This window comes from Schistocerca nitens, chromosome 1 (assembly GCF_023898315.1).
Source record: "Schistocerca nitens isolate TAMUIC-IGC-003100 chromosome 1, iqSchNite1.1, whole genome shotgun sequence".
NCBI lineage: Eukaryota > Metazoa > Arthropoda > Insecta > Orthoptera > Acrididae > Schistocerca > Schistocerca nitens.
This window is the reverse complement of record NC_064614.1, coordinates 557,598,059-557,618,734: the sequence shown is the minus strand read 5'-3', so window position 1 is coordinate 557,618,734 and position 20,676 is coordinate 557,598,059. Positions and strand designations below refer to the sequence as shown.

At 43.7% G+C, this 20,676-nt stretch overlaps 1 protein-coding gene across 1 annotated transcript in view; it reads right to left on the bottom strand.

Annotated features, from left to right (window-relative positions):
• Positions 1–1,019: 1,019 nt before the first annotated feature.
• The window catches only part of LOC126260199 (uncharacterized), a 34,074-nt gene continuing 14,417 nt past the window's right edge, over positions 1,020–20,676 (bottom strand). The window contains exon 2 of the mRNA XM_049957521.1: positions 1,020–1,057. Coding sequence (XP_049813478.1) covers positions 1,020–1,057 — 38 coding nt within the window. The remainder of the gene's footprint in view (positions 1,058–20,676) is intronic.

Genomic DNA, 20,676 nt, shown 5'->3' with positions numbered 1-20,676 from the left:
TTTTAGGCTATCTTCAAAGAGCATGGTTTTGTATCACAGCAAACTATTGTGCTATTTCTAATTATTTTTCAGATGAATTTGTTGCTTGAAACGTAAATGAAGTGTAACTTAAGTCTATTAGTTTTAACATATTTTTGTGTCTTAAGTAACATCAAAATTTAGTAATTGTGTGTAAGATCTGTGTTCAGCTTGCATCTATATTTTATGTTAATGATTTCCTCAAAAAAATTTAACGGTCTTTAACATAACACAAATTTTGTTTACAAAGTTGAAGTAATATTGTTCCACATGGAAAGTCATACAAAAGACGCTAATCTTTAAAACACTGTTGTGAACGTAATGATTCATAAGAATCTGTTAAAAGACATCATTAACACTAAATGAAATTCCAAACTAAAAGGAATGATTTCAAAATTTAATTTATAGGTAGCTCATTTGGCCACATTAGTTAACCAACTATTACATTCTAATTAGTTGTAGTTACGAGCAATTACTGTTTCACCAAAAGGCGTCATTTTTCTTGTGTTAATACTGAAAAGCAATTGAGAGCCTGCTATTATTTAGTTCTTGTGGTCGGTAAGGTGATGAAAGAAGATTAATTACGTTGTACATGGAAATAAATTATGTGTTCATAGGTTTAGAATGCTAATTCATCATGACACGCAGCTCAGAGAGATTACTTCATTGTACAGCCATTCCATCTATAGAAGGGGCGGTCACTTTCGTAGTGGAAAGTCATCCCTCTGAGGGATGGTCGCCAAACTGGGCTGTCCCAGGAGGGTGGAAGAGGAAGTCACGCTCCCCTACCAGCTGGACGAACCTGACGGCGTGTCAGCCCACCTCTCATCTCCTGCTCTGCAACATTTGTAAATTTAATCAGCTAGTTTTGAATTAATACCTGACATCACAATACTACATGTAGATCGTAACATCTTTTCCGCTCCCATGAGTTTTTTAAGTGAATGTGGAATCATGTACAATATAGACAAACAATATCGTTACTTTATCTATAGATCAAATCACGGCGTATTAAGAGGAGCAGCCTCCACGGACAGGTCTAGTGCAAATAAACAAGTAGATTATAATAAAGTAAAAACAAATCTCTTTCCCCAAAAACGCTTATATTTAACACACATCTGATGAACTCACTGATATGTCTGTCCACGTGATCTGTTTAGTGAGATGTGTGAGAGCCTCTTGACAATAAGTTCAGCAAAGGTGTCATAATCAAAATCGTACAGCACTTACTAACAAAGAAGGATTTAGGTGGCAGTGAGGTAACATACACGAAAATACAGTCTCTAACTTTAAAGTCACTGGCCGCTCAGTTCGCTCAAGCTGGCGACTGAAAAATCATTACATCTAGACTGCAGGTACCCCAGGGTATAATTCCCAGCTGTTGATAAGCCAAACGCTTACGAAAACATCTGCAATACAACCCAAAGCAGACAAAAAAAAAAAAAAAAAAAACGAAAATACTCCTCATTCCACTAACACAAATTCAACCCTCACGGCTCCAGGTCATAGTCTATACCCATTAAAATTGTGAAAAAAGTGGTAAAAACTAATGATTTCTCACAAGGAAAAGTTTACCATCTCTGAACAAAAAGCAAATTATACACCAAGTATTGACCAGACGACAGTGAAAAGATGAGGCACATAAACAAATTATGTCGTTTGAGGAGAGATACATTACATTATGGTTACCTTAGGTAGATTTCTTGACATAGCTGACAAAAAGTGAAAAACGCTTTTCAATAGGATTTGCTGCACATATTTTACACTCCTGGAAATTGAAATAAGAACACTGTGAATTCATTGTCCCAGGAAGGGGAAACTTTATTGACACATTCCTGGGGTCAGATACATCACATGATCACACTGACAGAACCACAGGCACATAGACACAGGCAACAGAGCATGCACAATGTCGGCACTAGTACAGTGTATATCCACCTTTCGCAGCAATGCAGGCTGCTATTCTCCCATGGAGACGATCGTAGAGATGCTGGATGTAGTCCTGTGGAACGGCTTGCCATGCCATTTCCACCTGGTGCCTCAGTTGGACCAGCGTTCGTGCTGGACGTGCAGACCGCGTGAGACGACGCTTCATCCAGTCCCAAACATGCTCAATGGGGGACAGATCCGGAGATCTTGCTGGCCAGGGTAGTTGACTTACACCTTCTAGAGCACGTTGGGTGGCACGGGATACATGCGGACGTGCATTGTCCTGTTGGAACAGCAAGTTCCCTTGCCGGTCTAGGAATGGTAGAAGGATGGGTTCGATGACGGTTTGGATGTACCGTGCACTATTCAGTGTCCCCTCGACGATCACCAGTGGTGTACGGCCAGTGTAGGAGATCGCTCCCCACACCATGATGCCGGGTGTTGGCCCTGTGTGCCTCGGTCGTATGCAGTCCTGATTGTGGCGCTCACCTGCACGGCGCCAAACACGCATACGACCATCATTGGCACCAAGGCAGAAGCGACTCTCATCGCTGAAGACGACACGTCTCCATTCGTCCCTTCATTCACGCCTGTCGCGACACCACTGGAGGCGGGCTGCACGATGTTGGGGCGTGAGCGGAAGACGGCCGAACGGTGTGCGGGACCGTAGCCCAGCTTCATGGAGACGGTTGCGAATGGTCCTCGCCGATACCCCAGGAGCAACAGTGTCCCTAATTTGCTGGGAAGTGGCGGTGCGGTCCCCTACGGCACTGCGTAGGATCCTACGGTCTTGGCGTGCATCCGTGCGTCGCTGCGGTCCGGTCCCAGGTCGACGGGCGCGTGCACCTTCCGCCGACCACTGGCGACAACATCGATGTACTGTGGAGACCTCACGCCCCACGTGTTGAGCAATTCAGCGGTACGTCCACCCGGCCTCCCGCATGCCCACTATACGCCCTCGCTCAAAGTCCGTCAACTGCACATACGGTTCACGTCCACGCTGTCGCGGCATGCTACCAGTGTTAAAGACTGCGATGGAGCTCCGTATGCCACGGCAAACTGGCTGACACTGACGGCGGCGGTGCACAAATGCTGCGCAGCTAGCGCCATTCGACGGCCAACACCGCGGTTCCTGGTGTGTCCGCTGTGCCGTGCGTGTGATCATTGCTTGTACAGCCCTCTCGCAGTGTCCGGAGCAAGTATGGTGGGTCTGACACACCGGTGTCAATGTGTTCTTTTTTCCATTTCCAGGAGTGTATACAGAAACACGTATATCACTTACACAAATTAAGGATTCTTACCCCTCATAAATGTGAAATTGTGTGTGCACTCAGAGACATTGCAAATGATTGTGAAATGCACACAACCAATTTACTAAAGTAGCTTATTAATCAACAAAAGATCGTGCATTTACAAAAATAATAACCACCCCAAGAGATGCGAATACATCACACCACACAAACACACACACACACACACACACACACACACACACACACACACACACGCACGCACAAATCACTCAAAAATTTCTCGTTAAACACTAAAAATATCTTATGAGTAAATCAGTAAGTGATACTGGTTACACAGAGTAAATAAAGGAACCCTATTTCTTAATATATTCCAAATTTGAGAAGTGATGGGTTTCTTACTTCGTCCGCAATGTCTCCATAATGGCCACAAAGGCGAAAACCAGGCATTTTATTCGAAAGGGTACAACACGTAGAGATAACAACTGTGCAATTTATTCTTTGTTTACAGGAGAGGTGGTGCTACCTTCCGTGCTGGGTAGAGGAAACGCTGCTTCACATGCTTTTGATTTGTCCTCTTCCGGTGCAGCGCCGCCTTATTTATGTTGACAGTAGCTTCTTCAGTCATCTATCTATGCTATGCTCGCTTCTGCGGCAGAAATGCAGCAACTTGTCTGATTTTGCCCTCCGGATCCTTGTTCAATAAAACTTCAGTCAATGATGTTTTGATTGTTGCCTGAGGAAGGTAATTCCTTATAAGCTTGAAGTCCTTGATCCATTTAACCCACGTTTCGTGTCTTTTCTTACGACAGATCCGGGATAGCTTTCCCAGTTCCTGCATGATTCTCTCAGTTTCGTTTGTCTGCGGGTGCTACATGACTGTATAATTCTCCTTAATTTTTCTCTTTCGTAACATTGCCTTCCACATTTTCGAAACATGCTATTATCAGAATGCACATATTTAACATATCCAGCCACACCTAGAAAGTCTCTGACAGACACCTTCGAGACAAAGCTCCCAGTAGCCTTTTTCAAAGTGACGTATTTTGACAATAATTCGACAGATACAAGGATATTTTGGTAACCATATCTCATCCTCACTACTGTACTACTCGATGGCAGCGTAGTCATCTAATTTCTTGGAGATGATGGGAGAAAAGAGAAAAGCTAGCTCCATTGGATGAGGCTTTTGCCTTTTCCCATTTCATGAAAACTGCCGGTACTATCCTTACATTATTCTCCACCCTACTGAGGTAAACTGACTCCTCTAGTTTGCCAGTGCACTTCCCGCATCAGTATGTCCATAACGTAGGTGAATTGCCATATTAACTTATTTGTTAGTTCCTCTAGTACATAGCGCCCATTCTGAATCGTTTTAATTCCTACAGAGGAATAATACATTGTTTCTAACAAGGGAACCTCCCCATCGCACCCCCTCAGATTTAATTATAAGTTGACACAGTGTATAGGCCTTGAAAAACTGAACACAGATCAATCGAGAAAACAGGAAGAAGTTGTGTGGAACTATGAAAAAAATAAGCAAAATATACAAACTGAGTACTCCATGCGCAAGACAGGGAACATTGAGCACACTCTGAGCTCAGCAGCGCTGTGGTCCCGTGGTTAGCGTGAGCAGCTGCGGACCGAGAGGTCCTTGGTTCAAGTCTTCCCTCGAGCGAAAAGTTTACTTCCTTTATTTTCGCGAAGTTCCGATCTGTCCGTTCGTTCATTGACGTCTCTGTTCACTGTAATAAGTTTAGTGTCTGCGTTTTGCGACCGCACCGTAAAACCGTGCGATTAGTAAACGAAAGGTCGTGGCTCTCCAATGGGAACCGAAAACATTTGATCGCAAGGTCATAGGTCAACCGATTCCTCCACAGGTAAACACGTCTGATATATTCTATACGACACTGGTGACGGCATGTGCGTCACATGACAGGAATATGTTGTCGACCCACCTAACTTGTACACTTGGCGAATGGGTAAAAAGATTCTTCTACCTTGCCCGATATAGGTTTTCTTGTGGATGTGATAATCACTACCAAAAAAGTGATGAAAACATAAGAGTTTGTCACATAAACTGCAACAAATGAATGCAACAGTTTCACAGTCACACAGTTTTCCCTGTGCTCTGTCAAAACAGATGTTTTTAACGTTTTCAAATTTTTCTGTGTGTAGACCTCAAATCCTGCATATGCCCAAGCAAATCTAAACATGTCCTGGAATTCTGGAGAGCGAAATTGATTATGTGTGAGTGCCTGAACTTTGATAATTGTCTGAAAATAAAAAATTAAAATTTTCACTCCAAGGAAGGCTTGAACCAAAGACCTGTCGTTCCGCAGTTGCTCACCTTAACCACGGGACCACGACGCTCCTGAACTCTATGTGTAATTGATGTTGCATATTTTGCATATGGGCACTCAGTTTGTATATTTTGCTTATTTTTTTCATAGTTCCACACAACGTCTTCCTATTTTCTCGATTGATCTGTGTTCAGTTTTTCAAGGCCTATCCACTGTGACAACTTATAACTAAATGTGAGGGGGGTTCGATGGGAAGGTTCCCTTGTAAGCAGATAAAATTGTCTCAGCTCCGGTAGATCTTTTCTCATTTTCTCATTAATCTCTCGTAGTACTGTATCTTTATTTTGTTTTCATCTCTGTTTTGTAAGACATCATGGGGGAAGTTGTCGTAAGGCATGCCCTGTTCAAGTATAGGATTACAAACTTGTTTTCATTTGAAACTTCGTGACAGATTAAAACTGTGTGCCAGACTGAACCTCGAACTCGGGACCTTTGCCTTTCGCGGGCAAGTGCTCTACAACTGAGCCACCCAACACGAATCACGCCCCGTCCTCACAGCTTTACTCGCAATAATATAATAATTGTCATGATAATATGTAACACCCCACCCATCACCTAGCCGGTTTTGGCGTGTGTTCACCCCAACTAATTGACTAACAGATCAACAGAGAGTGCAAAACTGCCGCAATATCGGATAACGCAAAAAAAAAATAATATGGCCCTGTGACTCCTGATTGAACTGCAGTGGCAGTGTTGACATTAATTTATTCAGAATTGATCCCTTTTAATTAAAAAGGGGTGCACATTGTTGTTATATTCAGCTATTGAACACCAGATGCAAATGTTGAACCTAAAATTAATTAAGAAAGTGACTTGGGATTTCAACTACTTGATTGAAAACAGATGCAGTCGATTAGCACAAATTTATTTTAACTCCCGACCTTCAATCATCACATTACAAGACTCTCCTATCAGGCAGTGGTAATAAATTGCGTTTGCGTGGAGTAAAGGGCGATAACTCAAAAGTAATTCCTATCGACTGACCCAGGCGTAATGAGAAGTGCGAGAACAATTCTACAATACACGGCCCATGAAACCCTCATGGAAACCTTGCCGACGTGATCCAACAAATTAATCAGTGGCCGGAGCGGTCGCAATATCACTGAATACAGCATGGCGGAGTGGCGTCGTTGTGTGGACGTCGGCCGACCTCATGGTGCTTCAAGGCTGTGCCCGTCTATTCACTCCTAGCTATCTTGCTCAGTACATAGCTGAACCAAAACTTCCTATCTCCAAGCTCAATCGTTCCCTTTGCTAAGTCCTGCAGAGATGCTCACTCTTTCTCAGGCAAGCTGAGTCAAGAACGGCACGTCCGCACTCTAGGCAAGCTGGGAATGGAAGACCTCTACGGAGACTTCTCACAGTCCGCTCTTCGCCTTGGTTTCCCCTCCAGCAAAATCACTTACGTCAATTGCAGTGCAAGTCGCGTTAATTATGCGTCACTTCCCAGCGCCAACCAATGCCTGTTCTGGGAAGTGAACAAATTCCCACAAAATTTCCCTTCCTCTCAACTTCTTTTATTTTTAGCTCCTCCCAGGCCACCCATCAAGGTTAGCGTCTGCACAACACCAAGTTTTCTGGAATTCTGACTCCCAGGAGAGTACTTCAAATTCCTTGGTCCTACGTTCCCATCAGAGGCCGGCGTATTTCATTCTGTCGCTCTTCACCTGATTTGCTTCAGACTTTGCGGACCATGTATTCAGCGTGAAGTTGCTACAGTCACGAACACGCATATTTTGACCTCTGTTGACAGCTCCACCGTAGCTTTGCGCAGCTTTGTCGCATGTTCCACAGAAAACGGGATGACGGACATTTATCAACAAGCGTACAAGTTCTCCGTCTGTTTTCTGGTACATCAGCATGGGGTCGGGGTCAACCACCCATGCTGTCACTCATCTTAAGGCGGCTGGAGGCCGCGCCGCGTTACCGCTTTCTCAGAGCTTGAGCCGCCCTAAGCTGCCTATTGCCACTTCCCTTCGCCGTTCCCCAGCCGGCCACGGTCAACGCTAAATACTTCCCTGGGGTAAATTAGCGTCCAGTAAACCGACTCGTTTCCACAAAGTTTTCATGTCGTTTGAATTACTTTAAAACCATCACCCGACATTAATTATTGCAATACGTCCATACTATACCCTCTAAAAGATGCATTGTGCCTTGTCAGTCATTTTGTTCAGCCCTACTGTTCGCTCAACGTGAGTTAGGTGATCTTTAATGACTTCATGTAAGGGGCATAGTTCTTCCCATCTTACAGATACAATGAAAAATGAATAGCTCAAAATATAAATACACACAGAATACATAACATGCTTTATGAGGATGTGACAGTCGGTCGGTCATGGCCTTGATGAAGTAAACATCACAGATTTTGCCTGAAGTGAGTTAGGAAAACCACAGAAAACCTATATCCATATAGCTTCACAGGGCAAACTCTATCCCGTCTAATGTGAGGTCAGTATCAGCAGTGCCACCTCGTTCGATTGGTATTCTTCTGTAGAATTTTCTTTGATTTACACAGAATTTGCTTCAGATAACGTAGTTTCGGCCGTCACCGCCGCACACACTAAGGCAGCCCGCTGTTGCCTTCTCGATCTTGAAAAAGCTTTTCGGAAAACTGACTCCAAGCCCGAAAACGTTCACCTATGCTCGATGTGTGTCTTCCTGCCCTTCCCCATGCCCACCTGAAAAGACGAGTCAGCATTACCCGACATCGAGTGAGATGTTTATCTCAGGGTAATAACCTGGCGTTACTCTCATCCACTCAAGATCTTGAAATACACACATCAAAAAAAATTTTGCATCACCTCGGTTCCTAGAGTTCCGGAAACTGTACAGAAAATTGGAATAGAGATCAACATAAACATCATTATTGTACCACCATACAGCGAGACCTTCAGAGGTGGTGGTCCAAACTGCTGTACACATCGGTACCTCTCAGACCCAGTAGCACGTCCTCTTGCATTGGTGCATGCCTGTATTCGTCGTGGCATATTATCCACAAGTTCATCAAGGCACTGTTGGTCTTGAATGAAGTCATTCACAAGATGTGCAAAATGGGCACGCGAATTGTCGTCCATGAAGACGAATGCCTCGCCAATATGTTGCCGGTATAGTTGCACTATCGGTCGGCATTCACGTATCGTATAGCCGTTACGACGCCTTCCCTGACCACCAGCGGCGTACATCGGCCCCACATAATGTCACCCCAAAACAGCAGGGAACCTCCACATTGCTGCACTCGCTGCACAGTGTGTCTAAGGTGTTCAGCCTGACCGGGTTGCCTCCAAACACGTCTCTGACGATTGTCTTCACCCATCGGTGAAGAGAACGTGATGCCAGTCCTGAGCGGTCCATTCAGCATCTTGTTGGGCCCGTCTGTACCGCACTTAATGGTGTCGTGGTTGCAAAGATGGACCTCGCCCTGGACGTCGGGGGTGAAGTTGCGCATCACACAGCCTATTGCGCACCGTTTGAGTCGTAACTCGACGTCCTGTGACTGCACGAAAAGCATTATTCAACACGGTGGCGTTTCTGTCAGGATTCCTCCGAGGCATAACCCGTAGGTAGCGGTTATCCACTGCAGTAGTACCCCTTGGGCGGCTTGAGCGAGGCATGTCATCGACATTTCCTGTCTCTCTGTATCTCCTCCATAGCCGAACAACATTGCTTTGTTTCACTCCGATACCCCTGGACACTTCCCTTGTTGAGAGCCTTTCCTGACACAAAGTAACCGCTGTATTGACCGTCTAGGCATGGTTGAACTACAGTCAACACGAGCCGTGTACCTCCTTCCTGGTGGAATGACTGGAACTGATCGGCTGTCGGACCCCCTCCGTCAAAAAGGCGCTGCTCATGCGTGGTTGTTTACATCTTTGGGCGGGTTTACTGACATCTCTGAACAGTCAAAGGGACTGTGTCTGTGATACAATACCCACAGTCAACGTCTATCTTCGGGTTTTCTGGGAACCGGGGTGACGGAAAACTTTTTTTGATGTATGTACAATTTACTTGTAAAAGCAGTGACCTGTGATCATGTTTTTCAGCCAAATTGTAGTTATCCCCTTTCATCCCCTATCCCCTAGCCCACAAATTAATGGTTGTGTATTATGCATTACATGTGAAGAATGTTTTCGGTGCCATTTTGAGCAGACGTATTTTAGTAATCTCGTTCCCTTGGGTGATTTAATACACAATTTTATTCCCTGACAGTAAATGCTGTTTTGAGTTCTCGTTTGTTTTTCCTTTGTAAATGTAAGTTCAAATTCCCTTTTATTCCATGATAATGTACAGACCTGTAAGTGAAATACTGGCCTGGTGCATAAGTTCCTAGAGTTTTTCCACAAGTCTAATAAATACAACAACTAAACATAACCAGAGACTTAAGTCATCAGTAATATATTATCCTTCACTGTTTATTACAGGTAGCCAATGCTGGGGCAGCTTTTCGATTTCGCGAAGCGTGATTTTAACCTGAAGAACTCGCCAAGCCAAATTCGGAGGACATTCTCATCCGGATAGAAATTTCCTTGAGGGTGCTCGACAGAGTGCGGAAAAGGGTGAAAATCTGAGTGTACAAGATCAGGTGACTAAGGTGGATGCGGAATGACTTCACAACCAAACACCTGTATAGCGCTTTTTGTCAGTCTAGCAGAATGGCGGCGGGCGTTATCGTGGAGTAGCGTCACCTCCTGCTCGTTGTTCTTGGACTGCGTCTGTAACATGTCTCAGTTGTTGACAACAAATATCAGCAGTGATGGCTACACCGCGGGAAAACAATTCGTGGTGCAGTATACCACCGCTGTTCCACTAGATGCATAACATTACCTTTTGTGGATACGCCGGTCTTCGTAATGGATGTTTCCTTATGTTAGCATAAAGACAACATTTCTCGTCACCAGTAACAACACAGGGTCTGAACGGTCGGAATTGTTAACGAGCCAACTGACGATGGCCAAGCGCAGATGCACCCATTAATTTTTGTGATTTTAGCTTAGAGTATGAAGTACATGTACACCCGATTTTTCAGCCTTCCACATGGTATGCAAATGTCATACGATGGTGGAATGATCACAGTTCATCACATCTGCCAGTTCTGGAATACAATGACGTCGATCAATGTGGGTTAATGCGTTGAAACGAGCTTCATCAAACCCCGAAGGTCTTTCTGAACGCGGAGAGTTACTGATGTCAAAACGATCCTCCTTCAAACGAGATAACCATTTTTTGGCCGTGTTCTGTCCATTAACATTATCCCCATACAAAAGTGCAAATGTTTGTGGCTGCCTTCTTTGCTGTCATCCCTCTGTTGAACTCAAAGAGAAGAATATTTTGGAAATGTTCCGATTTCTTCACTTGGTACGCCATTTTCTAGCATACACAGCTCCACTCACTCAGTCTCCAAATGACAATATGCAAACTCAAAAAGCAACAGTGATCTACAAATAAAAAATGACAATCGATAAATAAACCCATAGCAACCGGATAACAAGATGCAAGAAAGGAAAAAAAAAGCTACTAACTATTGCTTAATAATTTCTGTTTTCGCCGGCCGCGGTGGTCTAGTGGTTCTGGCGCTGCAGTCCGGAACCGCGGGACTGCTGCGGTCGCAGGTTCGAATCCTGCCTCGGGCATGGGTGTGTGTGATGTCCTTAGGTTAGTTAGGTTTAAGTAGTTCTAAGTTCTAGGGGACTTATGACCTCAGATGTTGAGTCCCATAGTGCTCAGAGCCATTTGAACCATTTTTAATTTCTGTTTTCCTGACATTCAAATGGTTCAAATGGCTCTGAGCGCTATGGGACTCAACATCTTAGGTCATAAGTCCCCTAGAACTTAGAACTACTTAAACCTAACTAACCTAAGGACATCACACACACCCATGCCCGAGGCAGGATTCGAACCTGCGACCGTAGTCCTGACATTCACCTCAGATTGATAGATGTACTGACTTACTGCAGTAAGGATAGCTATTTACGAGGGTCACTCCAAAAGAAATGCACACAATTTTTTTTAAATCCATCTTTTATTCTACACGTTTGAAAGTTTTACAGTGTGTAGATACTTGCTTTAAGATCAATATTTCCATTTCTCCACATAATTTCCATCCCTCTCAACTGCCTTACGCCATCTTGGAACCAGTGCCCGTATACTCGCACAGTAAAATTCTGGACCAACCTGTTGGAGCCACTGTTTGGCAGCGTGCACAAGGGAGTCATCATCTTCAAACCTTGTTCCACGAAGAGAGTCTTCCAGTTTCCCAAAGAGATGATAGTCACATGGAGCCAGGTCAGTAGTGTAAGGCGGGTGTTTCAGTGGTGTACATACGAGTTTTGTGATCGCTTCCATGGTTTTTTGACTGACATGTGGCCGTGCATTGTCGTGCAAAAGCAAAACATCCTGCTTTTGCCGATGTGGTCGAACGCGACTCAGTCGAGCTTGAAGTTTCCTCAGTGTAGTCACATATGCATCAGAGTTTATTGTGGTTCCACTTGGCATGATGTCCACAAGCAAGAGTCCTTCGGAATCGAAAAACACCGTAGCCATAACATTTCCAGCAGAAGGTGTGGTTTTGAATTTTTTCTTCTTGGGTGAATTTGCATGATGCCACTCCACTGATTGCCTCTTCGTCTCTGGTGAAAAATGATGGAGCCATGTTTCATCACCTGTAACAATTCTTCCAAGAAATTAATATCCACCATTCTCGGACAGTCCCAAAAGTTCGCTGCATACCGTTTTTCTTGTTTCTTTGTGAGCTTGGAACCCACCTGGCACAAACCTTTTTTAACGCCAATACTTTCTGTATTCTGCAAACACTTCCTTCCCCTATCCCAGCGTAGCGTGACAATTCGTTCACTGTGATGCGTCTGTCAGCAGTCACCAATTCGTTAACTCTCTGCACATTGTCTGGAGTATGTGCAGTACGAGGCCTGCCACTGCGAGGACAATCCTCAATATTGCCGTGCCCGCTTTCATCACGTAACCTGCTTGCCCACCGACTAACTGTACTGCGATCGACAGCAGCATCTCCATACACCTTTTTCAACCTCTTGTGGATGTTTCCCACTGTCTCGTTTCCACAGCACACGAATTCTATGACAGCACGTTGCTTCTGATGAACGTCAAGTGTAGCAGCCACCTTGAAGACATACTGTGACGGCGCCACTCACTGGAACAGGTTGAACTAAGTTTGAAAACAAGCAGGAAGGATGTATCTACACACTGTAAAACTTTCATACATGCAGAATCGAAACGGTATTTTTACAAAAATAGTGTGCTTTTCTTTCGGGGTGACCCTCGTATAATGAGCCCGACTACCACTTCTAGTTAGTATTCTTACGGCACTTTTCTGCAGTTTAAAAAGGGTGTCCATGTTTTGTACCTTCGAACACCAGAAAAGAATCCGATAACTAAGAATTGAGTGCATGTAGGAGTAGTATTTCACCACGAGACATTTGCTGTTACAGAGTGATGCTGAAACCCTAAGAGCATAACATGCTGATGACATTCTTTTGCCAGTATCTGCTCTGTTAATGACAGTCAATACTCACCCCTAAAAACTTTGTGTTTGTTACACAATGGTAAATTGTTTGCCCTCTTTATGCTGAAGTCCATACTGTGTGTTTTCTTCATTTTGAATGTTAATTTATGACATACTTCCCTGTCGTAAACATCATTGAGGGTTTCATTTTCTTTCTCTAATAAGAGTTCTATTATTTTATCAGTGACTGTGTTGTTGCTGCCAGCAGCAAAGAAAAGTTTTCTCCATCTATGATACCATCTGGAAAGCCATTGATATATATTAAGAAGAGAACTGGATCTAATTTATTGCCCTGAGGAACACATGTGCTTGTATGATTGTTATATGATATTTGTTTCACAAAAAATTTATCGTCAGCAGACTATTTCTACCTTCTGCACCCTGTTTTCCAGGTAAGGCGTGAACCAATTTTTCGCTGTTCGAAATACACCTCGCGTTTCTTGGTTGTTTAGTAGTATTTTATGGACAACACGTCAAAAGCCATAGACAAGTATAAGGACGTGCCTCTAACGCAGTCACCCTTGTCAACATCTCCAAGTGGCACTTTCGCAATTTTTGTAATTGCCGGTATTGTACTTCTTCCACTTCGAAACCCAAACAGTGCTCCATTAGAAAGGTTATGTTTATTCAAGTAGCTCATTAGACATCTATTATTTGTGATTCATGACTTTTTTTTATAATGGAGACAGTAGTGAAACTGACCTGTATTTTCCAATACTTTCTGCATTACCTTCCTGTAGTAAGGGTATAGCACGTGTATCCTTTAGGTACTCTCGTAAGATTCCTCAGATAATGGATTCATTTATTATCTTTGTTAATAGGACTCAAGCTCTTTTTTGGGAAGTATAATTGTTCTTGTCATTTTGGGTTCTACAAGTGTTTTAGAAATATTTTGAAACTTCTCCGGAATACTAGAAAAACAGTCATTTACAAAACTTTGCAATTCCCAAGGCTTTTATATTACTCTGTCCCCATCTTCTATTTGTATGTTATTATACTTGTCTACTTTTTCCAGTTTCTTGTTCTATGGTATTCCACGACACTTTGCTTTTATTTGGTGCGTTACATATTATTTTTTTTATTATAAATTCCTCCAAACATTTATCGGTAGCGATGTTAGAAGCAATGAGAATCGCGATTCGATTATCACTGGGAAGCTGCCTAAAACACTGAGATCAGTACTCTGTTGCTGGTCTAGGTATCTACATTACTGCCATGGCCATAATAGTTTTAAAGGATCAGCATTCCTCATGCACCATGTGTGTTTCGTACAAAGTTCCACTTTTTCCAGATACATCAATACATGGAGCAGGTGAATGAGACTGACGTGCCGTCCATAAATACTCGTCGCTGCATCAAACAAGATTCAGCGCAGTAATATAATTTCGTGTGAGCTACGGCAGCGACTTCGCCGTAAAACTAAGAAGCGAGTGTCCCGTGGACTCTCTTTACGAGACAGGAACGGACCAGCCGTGCCTTAATGGCCCCAGTAAATTAGGCGAACGCACTGGTTCCCTTTGCGGCTTCAAAACAGGTGCTGCCTTTCGGCCGTGCGTACCTTCACCTGTCCAAATATGGTTAAATTCTAGAGTCAGCTGGCGCTTTATGAGACTGCAATCTGTGCTAATCGCGAGCGCAGGCAGGGGTTCACCCAATTTTCCCATCGTGTAGTCTGGCTTGTAAGTGAAGAATGTGTGAGAAATTTTGTTATCTTACTAAAACTAGCAGTGCGTCAACCATCTTTTGACAAGAATGGCTCTTCTTTATGGGTACCCGAACGTAAACGGCAACAAGGTTTTCGTAACACACAAAGTACAGTGAAACCAAAGAAAATAACAGGTTTAAAAATTCCCACTCGAACACTAATTAACAAACAATTCTCTTGCAGTACAAAATGTAACATTTACGAGGGGAAATTTCATCAGAAACTTTAACTGTGTAAGGAGTATGTCAGAACTCTCCATTACATTGAGAACAATACAGTTAACGTAGCGCTATTCTTTGTACTGTGTAAGCATTCAGATATCGATAATAACAGTCTGAGGGTGAAACATGGGGCGCGATTCTAAGCATTGTTGTGAAGGAGGTGTGTCTGTGAGAGTGGAAGTGGTAGAGTCGGTCGAGAGCTCGGAGACAGAACACGTGTCACGCGGCCCTCACGTCGGTGATGGCAGATCTTACCACACTCAAGGCCTGATTTCATTTATATAGCCAGGAGAGATTTTCATGGCTTAACTACGCTTGAAGATGGAATTACTGGTGTCACTGCCCGTGAGCGGCAACAGCGGCGCTTCTCGAAATAAGCCCTGGCGTATTATCTTTGCTGACTGCTATTATCTACATCTACATACATACTCCGCAATCCACCATACGGTGCGTGGCGGAGGTTACCTCGTACCACAACTAGCATCTTCTCTCCCTGTTCCACTCCCAAACAGAACGAGGGAAAAATGACTGCCTATATGCCTCTGTACGAGCAGATGGCGGCAGCCTCAAATGCTGGTTCTCTAAATTTCCTCAGTAGCGATTCACGAAAAGAGCACCTCCTTTCCTCTAGAGACTCCCACCCAAGTTCCTGAAGCATTTCCGTAACAGTCGCGTGACGATCAAACCTACCAGTAACAAATCTAGCGGCCCGCCTCTGAATTGCTTCTATGTCCTCCCTCAATCGGACCTGATACGGATCCCAAACGCTCGAGCAGTACTCAAGAATAGGTCGTATTAGTGTTTTATAAGCGGTCTCCTTTATAGATGAACCACATCTTCCCAAAATTCTACCAATGAACCGAAGACGACTATCCGCCTTCCCCACAACTGCCATTACATGCTTGTCCCACTTCATATCGCTCTGCAATGTTGCGCCCAAATATTTAATCGACGTGACTGTGCCAAGCGCTACACTACTAATGGAGTATTCAAAACATTACGGGATTCTTTTACCTATTCATCTGCATTAATTTAATTTTTTTTTCTTTCGAATAACCCATTTGGAGGGTACGATGAATCAACTTTGGCTACTCTTCATTGTATTAGATTTCTTCAGTTTCCAAATTTCCTTCATCCTTTTAGAGTGTTGTTCCCTTTCTTCTTGAGTCCACTTTCGTCTAGTTATTTTCTTTCTCTCCTGAAATTCTGCCTTTTGAACTGCCTTTCTGAAATGTGTTGTGTTTTCTATTGTGTCTATTGTAACTCCAGCATTTTCAATGTCCTTTTCAGTCTCTATGAACCATGCTGGCTTGGATTTGTAGCTATTGAGTAATGTGAATATCAGCTTGGTTAGTCTGTTGTTATCCATTCTGAATATATGTCCAAAAAACTGTAGTCTCCTCTTCCTCATTACATCAGTTAGTTTCTCCGTTTTCAGATATAGCTCTCTGTTTGGTCTTAACCTGTATTCAGCATTATCGTTTCTTTTAGCTCCCAGTATTTTCCTTGAAATTCTTCTTTCGACCTTCTCTAGTTTCTCAAGATCTCCATTTCTTGTTAGTTTAAGTGTTTCTGCCGCATAGAGAGCTTCAGGTCTGGCCACTGTTTGGTAGTGTCTTGATTTCGTGTTCCAGGACAAGGATTTTTTATTATAAACGTTTTTGGTCATATGAAACACTCTTTCCATTTTGTGCACTCTAGTTTCTATAGCTATCTTTTCTTTGGCATTGTATGTAATCCACTCTCCCAGGTATTTAAAGGAATCTGTTTTGTGTATTGTGTTGTTGTCAACTGCAATATTTTGAGGAGCATCACAGATGTTTGTCATAAACTTTGTTTTTTCATAGGATATTTGTAGTCCTACTTTGGCTGCTTGTTTTTGTAGTTCTCTTATTTGTTCTTGGGCATTGTCTAGTGAATCTGTAATCAATGCCATGTCATCTGCGAAGGCTAAACAGTCGACAGTGATCTTGTTTGGATTTCTCCCTAGTTGAATCCCTTTAGTATTGATGGCCTTCCTCCATTCTCGAACTACCTTCTCCAAGACACAATTGAAAAGCAGAGGTGACAGACCATCTCCCTGTCGAAAACCTGACTTTATTTCAAACGATTTTGAGAGCTCTCCCCTAAATTTTACTTTCGATTTTGTATTTGTCAAAGTACCATTAATTATTGCAGTTGTTTTAGCATCGAGTCCCAATTCTTTTAAGTTATCAAGCAGCGTATTTCTGTCAATTGAATCATAGGCTTTTTTAAAATCCACAAAAGTAATTACATATTTTAAGTTCCTGATTTTCCTCATTTCTATTATGTTCTTTAAATTTAGTATTTGTTCTGCACATGACCTTCCCTTCCTAAATCCAGCCTGATACTCTCCTAGCTGTTTGTCAAGTATCTCTTCTGCTATTTTTAAAAGCGCCTTAGACAAGATCTTATAGGTCACTGGTAAGAGGGAGATTCCCCTATATTTAGAGTTAGCTGCCATTCTTTACACCAATCACAAATCCTGTCCAAGTCATCTTGTATCCTCCTACAGTCACTCGACGACGACACCTTCCCGTACACCACAGCATCATCAGCAAACAGCCGCACATTGCTATCCACCCTATCCAAGATATCATTTATGTAGATAGAGAACAACAGCGGAACTACCACACTTGCCTGGGGCACTCCAGATGATACACTCACCTCCGATGAACACTCACCATCGAGGACAACGTAATGGGTTCTATTACTTAGGAAGCCTTCGAGCCACTCACATTTTTGGGAACCAATCCCATATACTCGTACCTTAGTTAGGAGTCTGCAGTGGGGCACCGAATCAAACGCTTTCCGGAAGCCAAGGAATATGGCATCCGTCTGATACCCTTCATGCATGGTGGATGTCATGTGAAAAAAGGGCGAGTTGCGTTTCGCAGGAGCGATGCTTTCTAAAGCCGTGCTGATGCATGGACAGCAACTTCTCTGTCTCGAGGAAATTCATTATATTCGAACTGAGAATATGTTCGAGAATCCTGCAACAAACCGATGTTAAGGATATTGGTCTGTAATTTTGAGGATCCGTCCTTCTACCGTTCTTATATACAGACGTCACCTGCGCTTTTTTCCAGTCACTCGGGACTTTACGTTGGGCAAGAGATTCGCGATAAATTACTTCCCGGTTGTCGTGTGTTCGGAGTTAGTTGGGATCTGCCAGTCAGAGAGTTCGAACGTGCCTGCAGTGCAGTTCGGACCTGGCAGTCGTAGTGTTGGGACGCGGCGGAAGTGGGTCGCGTTGGAGCAGTGGTGAGGCTTGGATAGCCATGACTCGCCCGACCGTCGCCGGCACATATGAGTTGAACCGGGGACGGTCTTGGTTGGTCGTCGGTTGGTCGTCTTATAGGACGAAGTGTATTTGCTCGCCGGTCGCTTATGGGTTGGCGGTGAATGTCTCAACTCGAGGTTGTGCCGTGTCATTGCTTGATCACTGCTTTTAGCATTGGTTGCGTTCTTCGTCCTAGTGTTTGTGAAATTGCGTGTAGCTTGTGATGTCGACTGCTCAGTTATTTTAGTGCTGTCTCCGTGCTGGTGTGCGAGGAGTCGGTCGGTTAGTGTGGATCAGCCAGGAAATCTCCGCGGGGAGCAGTGGGCCGGGCCCGTTGGCGGTCTCTACGCCGTGTCGGAGTGTGTGGGAGCTGTTCCGATTGCTACGAGGCTCGTGGCTCACCGACCCAGGACATCAAAGTTGAGTGGTGATTTAGTTAACGAAGCCAGTCTGTTCACATTGTGCTGTTGGTTTTCATGGTTGGCTGTTGGGGGTATTCCCGTGAGCAACGAGTGTTCGAGTTGGCGAAAGTTTGGCCACCATCCGGTGGAGTTTAACTGTATTTTGGCTATTTGAAGTCCAAGTGCATCAGCTGAATTTTCTGCCTTGTGGCCGTCAGCGTTCCAGTTACCTGCCCTGGCCGCTGACGTAAACTTCAGGCGGTGTCCTTTCCTCACCGTGTTGTCGCTGTCCAACAAGTGTGTCTAGTTTTGACAGCTTATGCATACTTGGTTGTGGGTGGCTACGGGTTTCACGTTTTGGCTTTTGAGTTCTTTGTGTACTGGTCATGTGCAAAGCAAGTCGTCTTGTCTGTGGGTCCGTTGACTGTCTCTTGGTTGGTTTGCCGGCGCTTCGGATATACCTGGGCCGACTACCTGTCTCCCCAAAGCGAAAGTTAATATTTGAAGTGCAGACCAACCCCCCGAAACTTCTGAGCGCCTTTGGCTGTACTGCCTTTTTTTATTGGTGCTTGCGTATTTTAATGGCTCATAGGCGATAGTTTGAATTTGTATGCTTTTAGCTGTGTTTTAAATAATGGGCCTTCAGCCGTTTCAAAATATTTTTTGGATAAAGCTTTGGGCCTTCTGCCTTTTGAAAATTTATTGTAGTTGTGTTTTTAAATCATGGGCCCTCAGCCGTCTGAAGATTAAAATTGCTTACTTCTTAAGTCTTAGATTGTTTGGGCCTTCAGCCTCATTTAAAAAAAAAAAAAAAAGGATAAATCCTTGGGCTTTCTGCCTTGTAAAAATTTATTGTAGTTGTGTTTTTAAATCATAGGCCTTCAGCAATTTTGAAATTTAAAGAGGTTTTGCCCTTAAGGCATAAGATAGTGTAACATATTCAGTCAATAGTTAAGCTTGGAAATTTGCGCTGTAATGTTTGGCCAACTAAATAAAGTTATGTGTTCGAGTCTTACTGACAGCCGCTCATTTTTGGCCCCTTTCCACAATTCCAACTACCTGTTCTGTTTTGCGGGTTTAGCAGAGCGTCTCAATAGCTCAGGATGCTTATAGAGTCCATTTTCACAGACGAACATAGATATATTGCTTGCTTGCACATACGGTACAACTGTGACTGTTCTGTATGATGAAGTTCATTGCTGTAACTGAGGTTTCGAACTGAGGCAGATCTCTTCCATGCTCGACACGATGCTGACGTCAGTGTGAGGGCGCTCCTACGCTGAGAGGGAGATGTCTTCTGGAGCGCCGCCCATACATCGTTGCGGATTGCAGCGAGCTCTCTCTAAATGGTTCAAATGGCTCTGAGCACTATGGGACTTAACATCTATGGTCATCAGTCCCCTAGAACTTAGAACTACTTAAACCTAACTAACCTAAGGACAGCAGCACACAACACCCACTCATCCCGAGGCAGAGAAAATCCCTGACTCCGCCGGGAATCCAGCCCGGGAACCCGGGGAGCTCTCTCTAACGTGCGTCATATCGATACGCTTTGCCGACTTTGGTGGGGCGCCGCTATCTGTGGAAGATACCACAATAATCGAGTTTCTAATTGATGAGTTCATCCACACATGGGGCACACTCTCCTTCAGCATGGGAATACCCAACAACACACGAGTGCTGCGACATCTGCAACAATCCAACGCCTTGAGTTCACTGTCATCGTTTATCCTCTATACAAACCCGACTTGGTCCCATATCAAACTGTAGCCAATAGTTTACATAGTGAATCTCCTTTCGTTCCACAGCCAAATAGTAACTAACACCTAAAGCTAGCTGTAAAATAAAATTTATAAGTAGCATTTTTATCCAGCCAATCAGATTTCCCGACACTAACAACAAATAGTACTAAAAGTGGCTTTTTGCAAAGAGCTTTGATGCTGTTATGTTAGTT